The sequence below is a fragment of the Myotis brandtii genome, unplaced genomic scaffold (genome assembly GCF_000412655.1).
Source record: "Myotis brandtii unplaced genomic scaffold, ASM41265v1 scaffold13, whole genome shotgun sequence".
NCBI classification, from domain to species: domain Eukaryota; kingdom Metazoa; phylum Chordata; class Mammalia; order Chiroptera; family Vespertilionidae; genus Myotis; species Myotis brandtii.
Genome location: NW_005354595.1, coordinates 315,932 through 329,165, shown reverse-complemented (window position 1 = coordinate 329,165; position 13,234 = coordinate 315,932). Strand labels below are relative to the sequence as shown.

The 13,234-nt window shown below is 43.1% G+C and overlaps 1 protein-coding gene across 2 annotated transcripts in view; it reads left to right on the top strand.

Moving 5' to 3' along the window:
* Positions 1-2,548: 2,548 nt before the first annotated feature.
* The window catches only part of HSDL2 (hydroxysteroid dehydrogenase like 2), a 48,028-nt gene continuing 37,342 nt past the window's right edge, over positions 2,549-13,234 (top strand). The window contains exon 1 of one of the 2 annotated variants that reach the window (XM_005859746.2): positions 2,549-2,668. In XM_005859746.2, coding sequence (XP_005859808.1) covers positions 2,652-2,668 — 17 coding nt within the window. In that variant the 5' untranslated portion in view covers positions 2,549-2,651. Of the gene's footprint in view, positions 2,669-5,565; positions 5,686-13,234 lie in introns of those variants that run through there. The other variant, XM_005859745.2, reaches the window with a different exon arrangement.

Below are 13,234 nucleotides of genomic sequence, written 5' to 3'. Positions count from 1 at the left end.
TTTATTGATTTTTTACAGAGAGGAAGGGAGAGAGATAGAGAGTTAGAAACATCGATCAGCTGCCTCCTGCACATCTACTGGGGATGTGCCCGCAACCCAGGCACACGCCCCCGACCGGAATCGAACCCGGGACCCTTCAGTCCGCAGGCCGACGCTCTATCCACTGAGCCAAACCGGTTTCGGCTACAAGAGTCCTTTTTTGATAATTTAATATTAAAGTTTTCAATGTTTTAACTTTTGATATTTCAATTTAAGTTGGCATTTTCAATTTCCTATGTATCTGAGAATTACTTTTTAATATTGGAGAATTAAACTTAATAGACTTTAGAAGTCACAAAGTGAAGACAAGCTTGACTATTTTATGATAATTTAAATAATATAAAAATGTACTATTTTAATGATGCAGTTTTAAGGAATTTCAAATGTATACCTCTTTTTATTTCCCCTTTATGGGAGTCCTACAGAGAACCTCATGCTATTTTTGCCTTAATCCAAATCAGGTTATAATTTATTACAATTTTGTTAATTAACATTTTGTGGTATTATATTTTGAATATTTAAATAACAGTGCCATCTGGTGGTTATTTTGAATGTTTTCATTTCTCGGGTGTGCATTTAAAAATGTAATTGCATGTGAATATCCAGTAGCTGGTAACAGATGTTTAACTTTTTGAGGAATTGAAAGCTGTTTTCCAAAGTGGCTGTGCCATTTTACATCCCCATCAGCCATGTAAGAAGGTTACAATTTCTCTACATCCTGGCCAACACTTATTTTCCTTTTTTTTCTATTATAACTATCATACTGGGTGTAAAGTGAAATCTCATTTTGAATTTGATTTGAATTTCCCTAATAATTAATGATGTTGAGCATCTTTTAATGTACTTGCTGGCCATTTGTATGACTTCTTTGGAGAAAGGTCTACTCAGATCCTTTGCTCATTTTTCGATTGGGTTCATCTTTTTGTTGCTGAGTTAAGAGTTCTTTATATATTCTGGATACTAGACTTTATCAGATATTTGATTTGAAAATATTTTCTCCATTCTATACTCACTTTCTTGAGTATAGTTTTTTTTTAATGACAGTCCTTATCAATAATCTTTCTAAAACACTTCATATTTACAACTACAGGCCCGGTGCATGAAATTCGTGCACAGGTAGGGTCCCTAGGCCTAGCCAGTGATCAGGGCTAATCTATGGGGAGACCGGTGGGTGATTGGGGGGCCCCTGCTGGCACTTGCCTTGGCCAGCCTGGTGCCGCCCAGTCGCCTCCCTCTGTGGGGCAATGGCGGGGGGGGTGGGGTGGGGGGGTCTGCTTGCACCTGCCTTGGCTGGCCTGGGGCCTGCAGGCTGGGGGCAGCTCCTGCGTTGAGCATCTTCCCCCTGGTGGTCAGTGCGTGTCATAGCGACCGGTCGTTTGACAGTTGTTTCACCATTTGGTCAATTTGCATATTAGGCTTTTATTATATAGGATATAGGATAGTCTAAAGTACACATTGGCTACTCCTCATTCCTCCCACATAGACAGAGACCTTTGTCTTTTTTGCCCTGCCTGTAGCTCCAGTGACCAGCACATAGCAGGAGCTAATATCTGTTGAATAAGAAAATTCCTCCCGAGCATCTAAACACCATATCATGGATTGTAAATTCAAATGTCTATAGGGGACTGGCAAGTGATATAAATGAGTAAATAGAGCTCTTCAGGGAGTCTCCAGGCTGGTTTCTCTAACTAGTCCCAGAAAGAACTTAATCATCCTGTTCTACCATTTCACAATACAAAGCAATTTCTTCATGTCTACCTAAATATATGCCAGTCTTTAGTTCATTAGGGTAGCTGAGTCATGTCCAAGATGTACTACCAAAAGCAATATTGGATCACAGAATTAACCTTATTGCGTCACTGAGTTTGGAGATTGCCTCGATTAGATATCGGCTAAGAGTAAAAAAATCAGAGTTAACTGAATTCTTTGGTGTGACTATTGCAAAGAGCTCTGATCCAGAAGCTGCCCCCCACCAGTGCCATCTACAGCCCCGCGAGGTCAGACCGGCTTTAGTCCAGATTCCGTGGGAGTCCACATGCGACACTCGCTGGCTTCGGACCTAAAGTATCTGCAGGGAAAATCGTTCCTGAGGGCAGCCTCCGAGGGAGGGTGGGCAGCCGGACAGACGCCCAGGTTTGCATATGGCAGGAGATAAGTCCGAGAGGCAAAGCATTCCCAGGGCAGAATCAAGGTCCTAAAGCTCGACTCAAACGGAGACCCCGCTGGCAAAGGAACGCAGCCCCGTGACCAGGAGTCCATAATGGGCCGTATGCAGCAGGTGACGCGCCCAGCGATCTACGCGCGGGCTGGAGACCGATTGTCACTGTAGAGCCCGCGAGAGGGGCGGGGCATGGTGGTCTCCCACGGCGCTTGCGCAGAGAGCGGGTTTCCAGGGCCAGGTAAGGGGAAGTGGTAACCAGCGCCGAGCGGGCCCATTGCGTGCGCAAGCGCACTCAGCAACGTCCGGCTTCCGGTACCCCGTCCTCGCAGACCTCGGGGCGGGGCCTCGGGGCGGGGCCTGGGGCGGGACTAAATGCGGAGGAAAGGACAGCCTGTCACTACACACTCGCTGCCGTTGCTGTCGCCCCCGATTCCGAACTGCAGCGAAAGTCATGTTACCCAATACCGGGTAAGGGGATGGGGAGCCGCGGGGAAAGACCGGGCCGCGCGGAGTGCGCCTTAGTGGATGGCCCGAGGGCCCGGCGGCGGCCGCGGTGGTGGGAGGGTTTATGAAGCTGCCCGTCGCGCTCCGGAATGCTGGATCGCGCTGGACCCAGTGTTCCTAGAATTGCGATAACGCTTGAAAAGTAACCCAAAGTTGTGTACTTCAGGGTGGCAGCTATATATATAAACTTTTTCCGCAGGTAAAGTGTCCTGAGTGGGTTCCCCGCCGCCCGTAGGGCCGGCCCCATCTTGGCTTGAGCAATAGCTGAAGGCATGAAAGTTTTAGGTGAAAGGTCATTGGCACACTTGTGCGCCCTATTGATTTTTTACAGAGAGGAAGGGAGAGAGATAGAGAGTTAGAAACATCGATCAGCTGCCTCCTGCACATCTACTGGGGATGTGCCCGCAACCCAGGCACACGCCCCCGACCGGAATCGAACCCGGGACCCTTCAGTCCGCAGGCCGACGCTCTATCCACTGAGCCAAACCGGTTTCGGCTACAAGAGTCCTTTTTTGATAATTTAATATTAAAGTTTTCAATGTTTTAACTTTTGATATTTCAATTTAAGTTGGCATTTTCAATTTCCTATGTATCTGAGAATTACTTTTTAATATTGGAGAATTAAACTTAATAGACTTTAGAAGTCACAAAGTGAAGACAAGCTTGACTATTTTATGATAATTTAAATAATATAAAAATGTACTATTTTAATGATGCAGTTTTAAGGAATTTCAAATGTATACCTCTTTTTATTTCCCCTTTATGGGAGTCCTACAGAGAACCTCATGCTATTTTTGCCTTAATCCAAATCAGGTTATAATTTATTACAATTTTGTTAATTAACATTTTGTGGTATTATATTTTGAATATTTAAATAACAGTGCCATCTGGTGGTTATTTTGAATGTTTTCATTTCTCGGGTGTGCATTTAAAAATGTAATTGCATGTGAATATCCAGTAGCTGGTAACAGATGTTTAACTTTTTGAGGAATTGAAAGCTGTTTTCCAAAGTGGCTGTGCCATTTTACATCCCCATCAGCCATGTAAGAAGGTTACAATTTCTCTACATCCTGGCCAACACTTATTTTCCTTTTTTTTCTATTATAACTATCATACTGGGTGTAAAGTGAAATCTCATTTTGAATTTGATTTGAATTTCCCTAATAATTAATGATGTTGAGCATCTTTTAATGTACTTGCTGGCCATTTGTATGACTTCTTTGGAGAAAGGTCTACTCAGATCCTTTGCTCATTTTTCGATTGGGTTCATCTTTTTGTTGCTGAGTTAAGAGTTCTTTATATATTCTGGATACTAGACTTTATCAGATATTTGATTTGAAAATATTTTCTCCATTCTATACTCACTTTCTTGAGTATAGTTTTTTTTTAATGACAGTCCTTATCAATAATCTTTCTAAAACACTTCATATTTACAACTACAGGCCCGGTGCATGAAATTCGTGCACAGGTAGGGTCCCTAGGCCTAGCCAGTGATCAGGGCTAATCTATGGGGAGACCGGTGGGTGATTGGGGGGCCCCTGCTGGCACTTGCCTTGGCCAGCCTGGTGCCGCCCAGTCGCCTCCCTCTGTGGGGCAATGGCGGGGGGTGTGGGGTGGGGGGGTCTGCTTGCACCTGCCTTGGCTGGCCTGGGGCCTGCAGGCTGGGGGCAGCTCCTGCGTTGAGCATCTTCCCCCTGGTGGTCAGTGCGTGTCATAGCGACCGGTCGTTTGACAGTTGTTTCACCATTTGGTCAATTTGCATATTAGGCTTTTATTATATAGGATATAGGATAGTCTAAAGTACACATTGGCTACTCCTCATTCCTCCCACATAGACAGAGACCTTTGTCTTTTTTGCCCTGCCTGTAGCTCCAGTGACCAGCACATAGCAGGAGCTAATATCTGTTGAATAAGAAAATTCCTCCCGAGCATCTAAACACCATATCATGGATTGTAAATTCAAATGTCTATAGGGGACTGGCAAGTGATATAAATGAGTAAATAGAGCTCTTCAGGGAGTCTCCAGGCTGGTTTCTCTAACTAGTCCCAGAAAGAACTTAATCATCCTGTTCTACCATTTCACAATACAAAGCAATTTCTTCATGTCTACCTAAATATATGCCAGTCTTTAGTTCATTAGGGTAGCTGAGTCATGTCCAAGATGTACTACCAAAAGCAATATTGGATCACAGAATTAACCTTATTGCGTCACTGAGTTTGGAGATTGCCTCGATTAGATATCGGCTAAGAGTAAAAAAATCAGAGTTAACTGAATTCTTTGGTGTGACTATTGCAAAGAGCTCTGATCCAGAAGCTGCCCCCCACCAGTGCCATCTACAGCCCCGCGAGGTCAGACCGGCTTTAGTCCAGATTCCGTGGGAGTCCACATGCGACACTCGCTGGCTTCGGACCTAAAGTATCTGCAGGGAAAATCGTTCCTGAGGGCAGCCTCCGAGGGAGGGTGGGCAGCCGGACAGACGCCCAGGTTTGCATATGGCAGGAGATAAGTCCGAGAGGCAAAGCATTCCCAGGGCAGAATCAAGGTCCTAAAGCTCGACTCAAACGGAGACCCCGCTGGCAAAGGAACGCAGCCCCGTGACCAGGAGTCCATAATGGGCCGTATGCAGCAGGTGACGCGCCCAGCGATCTACGCGCGGGCTGGAGACCGATTGTCACTGTAGAGCCCGCGAGAGGGGCGGGGCATGGTGGTCTCCCACGGCGCTTGCGCAGAGAGCGGGTTTCCAGGGCCAGGTAAGGGGAAGTGGTAACCAGCGCCGAGCGGGCCCATTGCGTGCGCAAGCGCACTCAGCAACGTCCGGCTTCCGGTACCCCGTCCTCGCAGACCTCGGGGCGGGGCCTCGGGGCGGGGCCTGGGGCGGGACTAAATGCGGAGGAAAGGACAGCCTGTCACTACACACTCGCTGCCGTTGCTGTCGCCCCCGATTCCGAACTGCAGCGAAAGTCATGTTACCCAATACCGGGTAAGGGGATGGGGAGCCGCGGGGAAAGACCGGGCCGCGCGGAGTGCGCCTTAGTGGATGGCCCGAGGGCCCGGCGGCGGCCGCGGTGGTGGGAGGGTTTATGAAGCTGCCCGTCGCGCTCCGGAATGCTGGATCGCGCTGGACCCAGTGTTCCTAGAATTGCGATAACGCTTGAAAAGTAACCCAAAGTTGTGTACTTCAGGGTGGCAGCTATATATATAAACTTTTTCCGCAGGTAAAGTGTCCTGAGTGGGTTCCCCGCCGCCCGTAGGGCCGGCCCCATCTTGGCTTGAGCAATAGCTGAAGGCATGAAAGTTTTAGGTGAAAGGTCATTGGCACACTTGTGCGCCCAATGCGTTGTTCTCTTGGGCAGAAGGCTCAATTCTGGAATAATAAAATAATGGAATATTTAAAAAGTGATTTTCAAATTAGTAACAAATAAAACTAATCTTATAGATATTTTGGTCCAGGGATTTTTTTTCGCTTTAAAAAGATTTTAATTGTGGTAAAATACACAATAAAATTTGCCATCTTAACCATTTTTAAGTGTGTAGTTCAGTAGTTAGTATATTCAGCCCTAACCGGTTTGGCTCAGTGGATTGATGGTCCCAGTGTGAACTGAAGGATCCAGTTTTCGATTTCATTTAAGGGCTTGTACTTCAGTTGCAAGTTGGGACCCCTGACCTTGTAGGGGCTCGTAGAGGAGGCAACCAATCTGCTTCTTTCTCTCTGTCTCTACTCCCTTCCACTCTCTCTAAAAATCAATGGAAAAATATCTTGGGTGAGGATTAACAACATCATATACAAAAAGTATATTCATAGTGTTGTGCAACCAATCTTTAGAACTTTTTCAACTTAGAAAACTCAATACCCATTTAAACAACTTCCCCCCTTCCCCAGCGCCTGGCAACCCACCATTCTGCTTTGTTTCTATAAAGTATGGGTGTATTGAGCTAAGGAGCATGTCCATTATGTGATTTGCTTGAAACATGCAAACACATGACCAAAAGATTTAAACAGCTCAAAAGTGAGTTTTTGTCATCCTTAACTAACAATTCTGTTACCCTCTGGTATTTTCCCAAAAATATTCTGTGCATTTATAAATATACTAGAGACCTGATGCATGGTGGGGGGGTCCCTCAGCCCAGCCTGTGCCCTTTTGCATCCAGGAGCCCTGGGGGGATGTCCCAACTGACAGCTTAGGCCCACTCCCCGCTCCCCCTCCCCCCTTAATCTGGCAGTTGGACATTCTTAGCGCTGCCTTGGAGGCAAGAGAAGCTCCCACCACCACCGCTGTGCTCACCAGCCATCAGTCCGGCTTCTGGCTGGGCAGCTCCTGCTTTGAGCATCTACCCCCCTGGTGGTCAGTGTGCATCATAGCGACCGGTTGTTCCGCCATTCAGTCGATTTGCATATTACCCTTTTATTATATAGGGTAGGATAGGATTTTGTATATTACCCTAAACACACACACACCACATTTTTAAAAATTATTAAATTTATTGGGTTGACATTGGTTAATAAGATTATACTAGAGGCCCAGTGCATGAAATTCGTGCACTTGGGGGGGGGGCGCCCTCAGCCCGATCTGCCACCGCCGCTGTGCTCGCCAGCTTTGAGCCAGGCTTCTGGCTGAGTGGCGCTCCCCCTGTGGAAGTGCACTGACCACCAGGGGGCAGCTCCTGTGTTGAGCGATTGCCCCCTGGTGGTCAGTATGCATCATAGCAACCGGTCACTCCACCATTTGGTCAATTTGCACATTAGCCTTTTATTATAGAGGATAAGTTTTAAGTGTACTGTTCTATAATGCATCCTCTGTAGATTGCATTGCATACACAACTTTTAATGGTAGCAAACTCTCTTCTGGGCCTTGCTATTTGTACCTATATGTCTTAGACACACATTTTCAATACATATAACTCTTCTTTCCTTTTTAAAAAAATATATTTTTATTGATTTTAGAGAGAGGAATGGAGAGGGAGAGAGAGATAGAAACATCAATGATGAGAGAGAATTGTCAATTGGTTGCCTTCTGCAGGTCCCCCACTGGGGATTGAGCCCACAACCTGGGCATGTGCCCTGACTAGGAATCGAACCATGATCTGGTTTATAGGCCAATGCTCAACCACTGAGCAACACCAGCCAGACTCTTCTTTCCTTTTCATGGTTACATAGTATTCTATTGATGTACCACAATATATTTAACTAGATCCATCATTGGATATCAGATCATTTCTAGTTTTTTGTTACACCATCTTTGCTATAATGATTATCCACATATTCACCTCTTTGCACATATTTGAGTATATCCACATGAGAAGTTCCTGGAAGTAAGGTTGCTGGATCAAAAAATATATGCACTTTAAATTTTGATAGCTAATACTAATAGCCGTCTAAAAAGGTTGCACGCCGCTGCAAAAGGATGAATGAGATTTTCTAATCCAACACATTGGCAAACGGCAAAATGCTTGATAATAAAAATGTTTGTTTTGATCATAAAAATCTAGAGAAAAAATGGAACCTCATTATAGTAAAAATTTGAATCATGAGTGAGGATGAGGATCTTTGATATGTTTAAAGCAATAGTCCTCAAAAGAGCACTTTTGACCCCCATAGGACATTTGAAAATATCTAGGAACATACATACATTTATTTATTTATTTATTTATTTATTTATTTTAGAGAGAGAGGAAGGGAGAGAAAGAAATATTGATCAGCTGCCTCCTGTATGTCCCCCCCCTGGGGATTGAGCCTACAACCTGGGCATGTACCCTGATCAGGAACCAATCTGGTTACCTCCAGGCGCAAGGGACAATGCCCAAACAACTGAGCCACACCGGCCAGGGCTGGGAACATTTTTGATTGCCAAAATTAAGAGGCTGGAGTCTAATAGTTGGAGTCCAGGAAGCTGGTAAATACCCTATAATGGACAAGGTAGCCCCCTATAACAAAGAATTATCTAGTTCAAAATGCCAGTAGTACAGAAATTGAGAAATTCTGGTTTAAAGCCATCTTTGTATCTTTTTCTTTGCCTGGCTTACACAATAAAGTTTTTGATTGATCTCTGAGAGCTCTATTTAAAGAAAAAATTGTTCTATGTTATGTATCACAAATATTTTTCTCAGTTAACTGTATCTTGACTTTGATTATGTAATTTATCATGTAGAATATGTTTTTATTGTGTCATAGTTATCAGTCTTTTCTTTTAAGGCTTTTGTGTTTTTGTGCAAACCTATAAGGCCATCTTAAACCAAGATTTGTATTTTTATTTTTTTAATCTCCATCCAAGGATATTTTTCCCATTGATCTTTAGAGACAGAGTGGAAGGAAGGAAGGAGGGGGCGTAAGAGAGACAGACAGAGAGAGAGAGAGAAACATCTATGTGAGAGAGACACATCAACTGGTTGCCTCTCACACATGCCCCAAAACTGCAACTGAGGTGTGCCCTTGACCAGGAATTGAACCCGAGACCCTTCGGTCCTCACTCTAACCACTAAACAAACCTACCAGGGCCAATATTTTTTAAAATTGGGCCCTGGCTAGTGTGGCTCAGTTGGTTGAGTATTGACCCATGCATCAGAGAGGTTGCTGGTTCAATTCTGGTAAGGGCACATGCCCAGGTTGGGGGCTTGATCCCCAGTGGGGCTTATGCAGAAGGCAGGCAATTGATGTTTCTCTCTTATCAATGTTTCTCTCTCTCTCTCCTTCTCTCCCTTCTTTCTCTCTCTCCCTTCTCTCTCAAATCAATAAAAACATCTTTTAAAAAAGATTTTTTTCATTGGTAATTATTCACCTAGTATTTTTGTTTTGGGATTTTCTTTGAATCTCAGATTTTTTCATCCTTTTGAGATGAAATGCTATTTTGCATACTATTTTGGCATAGGAATTGAATTAGGAAACCCACTTCATTCTGGTTTAATTGATTGGCTTTGTAGTTGTCCCAGCACCATTGACTGACTAGTGATCTTTTCCTTCCTGTTAGGAATCCCACCTCTATCATATATTGAACTAGAGGCCCAGTGCAAGAATTCGTGCACCAGTGGGGTCCCTTGGCCTGGCCTGCGGGATTGGGCCGAAACTGGCTCTACGACATCCCCTGAGCGGTCCCGGATTGTGAGACGGCACAGGCCAGGCCGAGGGACCCCACCGGTGCATGATCGGGGTCAGGCTCGGGAGGTTGGCCAGCTGGGAGGGACTGCGGGAGGGCTCCAGGATATGTCCGGCCTGTCTGGCTCAGTCCCAATCGGCCGGACCCCAGCAGCAAGCTAACCTACCAGTTGGAGCATCTGCCCCCTGGTGGTTGGTGAACATCATAGCGAGCACTTGAGTGGCCTTAGCATATCATTAGCATATTACACTTTGATTGGTTGACCTGACAACCGGACAATTAGCATATTAAGCTTTTATTATATAGGATTCTTGTATGTAGAGGGGTTGATTCTTGACTTTTTAATTCTATTACTTAGTCTGTCTTTCCAAGTACCAGTACAAGCTATTTTAAATACTCTAGTTTTCTAAAATGTTTTAATATTGGGAAGGCTAGTTCCTGCTTCATTTGGATTCTTTTTCAGAATTTTCCTGGTTATTCTTGAATGCTTATTTTTCCAAATGAACTTTAAAATAGTTTGTATAGTTTTTTTAAAGTGATTTTCTTTTTTAAAATAGCCTGGCCGGCGTGGCTTAGTGGTTGGATCTCGACCTGTAAACCAGGAGGTCAGGGTTTGATTCCCAGACATAGCACATGCCCGGGTTGTGGGCTCAATCTCCAGTGTGAGGCATGCAGGAAGCAGCCAATCGATGCTTCTCTCTCATCATGATGTTTCTATCTCTCTCTCCCTCCCCCTTCCTCTCTCAAATCAATAAAAATATGTTTTAAAAACCTAATAAAGTAGTTTAAAAATTTATCACCTTTATTCTGATTTTCAGGTACCAGAGAATTTTGGTTAATTGTAGTATAGGTTATCTCTACATTAGTAAGTTTTAGCCAACTATGTACTGAGGAATTTGGGGTCTTTCCTTCCTTCCTTTCTTCTTTTCGTCCTTCTATCTATGTACTGAGGATCCCTCCCTCCTCCCAGTTCTAATGTTTTAGAGATGGAGGAGTTCCTTAGCAGTACAGACCCAGGGTTCAGGTTAAGATGAGCGGCTGCCTTTGCCTTTCTTTCAGCCATGCCTGAGACTCTGAATGAGGAGAAAGATGTCCTTTATCCTACTGGGAATCAAGCCAGCTAGATTGGAGGCAAAGAAATAAGGCTTTCTGAAGCAATATGGGACATGAAATAGTTATAAAACTTTGATTATGAGTAGATACTGAATAATATAGAGGAATTATGAATATTCTTAGTTGTAATTATGACATTGCTATGTAAAAGTTAAAGATGCATATTTACAGGTGAAATTTTATGACTTCTGATATGTGCTTTCTGATAATCACTCAAAATGTTGATATTTATTGAATTGTTAAATAAACAAGGGAGCTTATACTATTTTCTATATTTTTGAATATATTTGAAAGTTCCATAATAAAAATATAATAATGGTCCTTAAGTGTCTTTGTATTGATTGTATATTAGTTGCAAGGGAAAGAAATGTAATTATACAGTGGATAAATCTGATAATATCATAATTGGATGATCAAAATTAATAAGTACAGATGGACATCATGTGCTTCCAGGTGTGATACACTGTGGACATAATATTTTATATTCTGGCTGGAAATAACCTGAATCTAATCATAAAGATACATCAGTTGAATCCAAAGTGAGAAGCATTCATTTTAAAAAATAAGTGGCATTATATTCTTCAAAAAGTCAATATCATAAAAGACAAGAGAGGATGCAAAAATGTTCTAGTTTAAAGAAGACTAAAGAGATATGAGAACTGGCATGCTCTCTCTTAAGCATTCCTGTGCCTTCTCTCAACCCTTCTCTCCTCAGATGCCTGTCTTTGCTTTCTTTCTTCTAAGGTCTAAGGGTTTGCAGGAGACTTGCAACTAGGACCAGCGGCAACTTGTCCTTGGCTAACCCTCTGAACCTGTCTCCAGGGGCCCCCACTTTTGCCTCTGTAACTTGTTTGCTGAGTCCATGCAGCCCAGCTGGCTCACTTCTCTGCCTCTGTGACTTTCTTTCTAAGGGGCCAAGGCAGCTTCACCCGAGGCTCACTCCTGTTGCTATGATCTTGCCTCTTCTATCGTAAGCCCTTCCTTTGTTTCACTGTCCCCAGCTTTTGTGCACATATCTCAAAATCACCTGGACTTGTATCATGAAATCTTTCTTGCACAAAGTCAAGAACCCACACATTCCAGGCTGTGCGAGGGCAGACCCGCTTCAGTGCCGGTCCCTTTCCAGTGACATTGCCGTGTATAAAACTGTTCCTTCCTTTTACTTCTCTTGTCAATGATTTTCTCTTTTAATTCTTAGAGTGCGAAGCAGAAAATAAAATGATGGAAAATTTCTCCAAAAAGTAAAAAAAAAAAAAAAAGATATGACAACTAAATGCACTATGTGATCTTAAACTAGATTATATACTGGAGGGCAAAAGTTACTCTAAAGCAGCGGTTGCCGAACTGGTCCGTGAGGTCTGAAAGGTTGGCGACCGCTGCTCTAAAGGGTATTATTGGTCCGGCCAGCGTGGCTCAGTGGTTGAATGTTGACCTATGAACCAGGAGGTCATGGTTCGATTCCCTGTCAGGGCACATGCCTGGGTTGTGGGCTTGATCCCCAGTAGGGGGCTACAGGAGGCAGCTGATCGATGAGTCTCATCATCATTAATGTTTCTCTCTCCCTCCCCCTTCCTCTTTCCGAAATCAATAAAAATATATATTTTTTAAAAAGGATATTATTGCACCAATTGACAAAATTAAAATATTGGCAGTATATTAGATAAAAGTAGTTATTGTATCAATGTAATATTTACTGAAGTTGACAACTCTACAATGGTTATGTAAAATAACAGGCCATGACATATTCAACTTGCATTTAAGTAGTTAAAAAAAAAGATACATGGAAAGAGAAAGGGAGAGAGAGAATGAGCATAAATGCTAAAGCAGTAGGGCAAAATGTTAACAATATATGAATCTGGACAAAAGATATATGTGTATTCTTTGTACATTCTTATTCTTGCAATTTTTCTTAGAAATTATTTACAAATAAAAAGTTAAAAACAGTGATGTACCTGGGAATAAAGCCAACAGAAGATTTATAATACCTATCTGTAGAAAATGATACAATTTATTGAAAGATACTAAATAAGTCTTAAATAGATAGAGAGTGATACCATGTTCATGGATTGGAGCACTCAGTATCATAAAGATGTCTGTTCCTTTTAAATTTAATTTTAGACTTAGTACAATTTCTATCAAAATTCCAACTGATTTTACTTATGCAGTTAGCTAAGCTGATTCTGAAATATATGTGGAAAAGCCGAAGGTTCAAGTATAGCCAAGAAACTCTTTTTTTTTAAATTAAATCTTTATTGTTCAGATTACATTTGTTCCTCTTTTTTTTCCCCCCCATAACTCCCCTCCTCCCAGTTCCCGCCCCACCCTCCA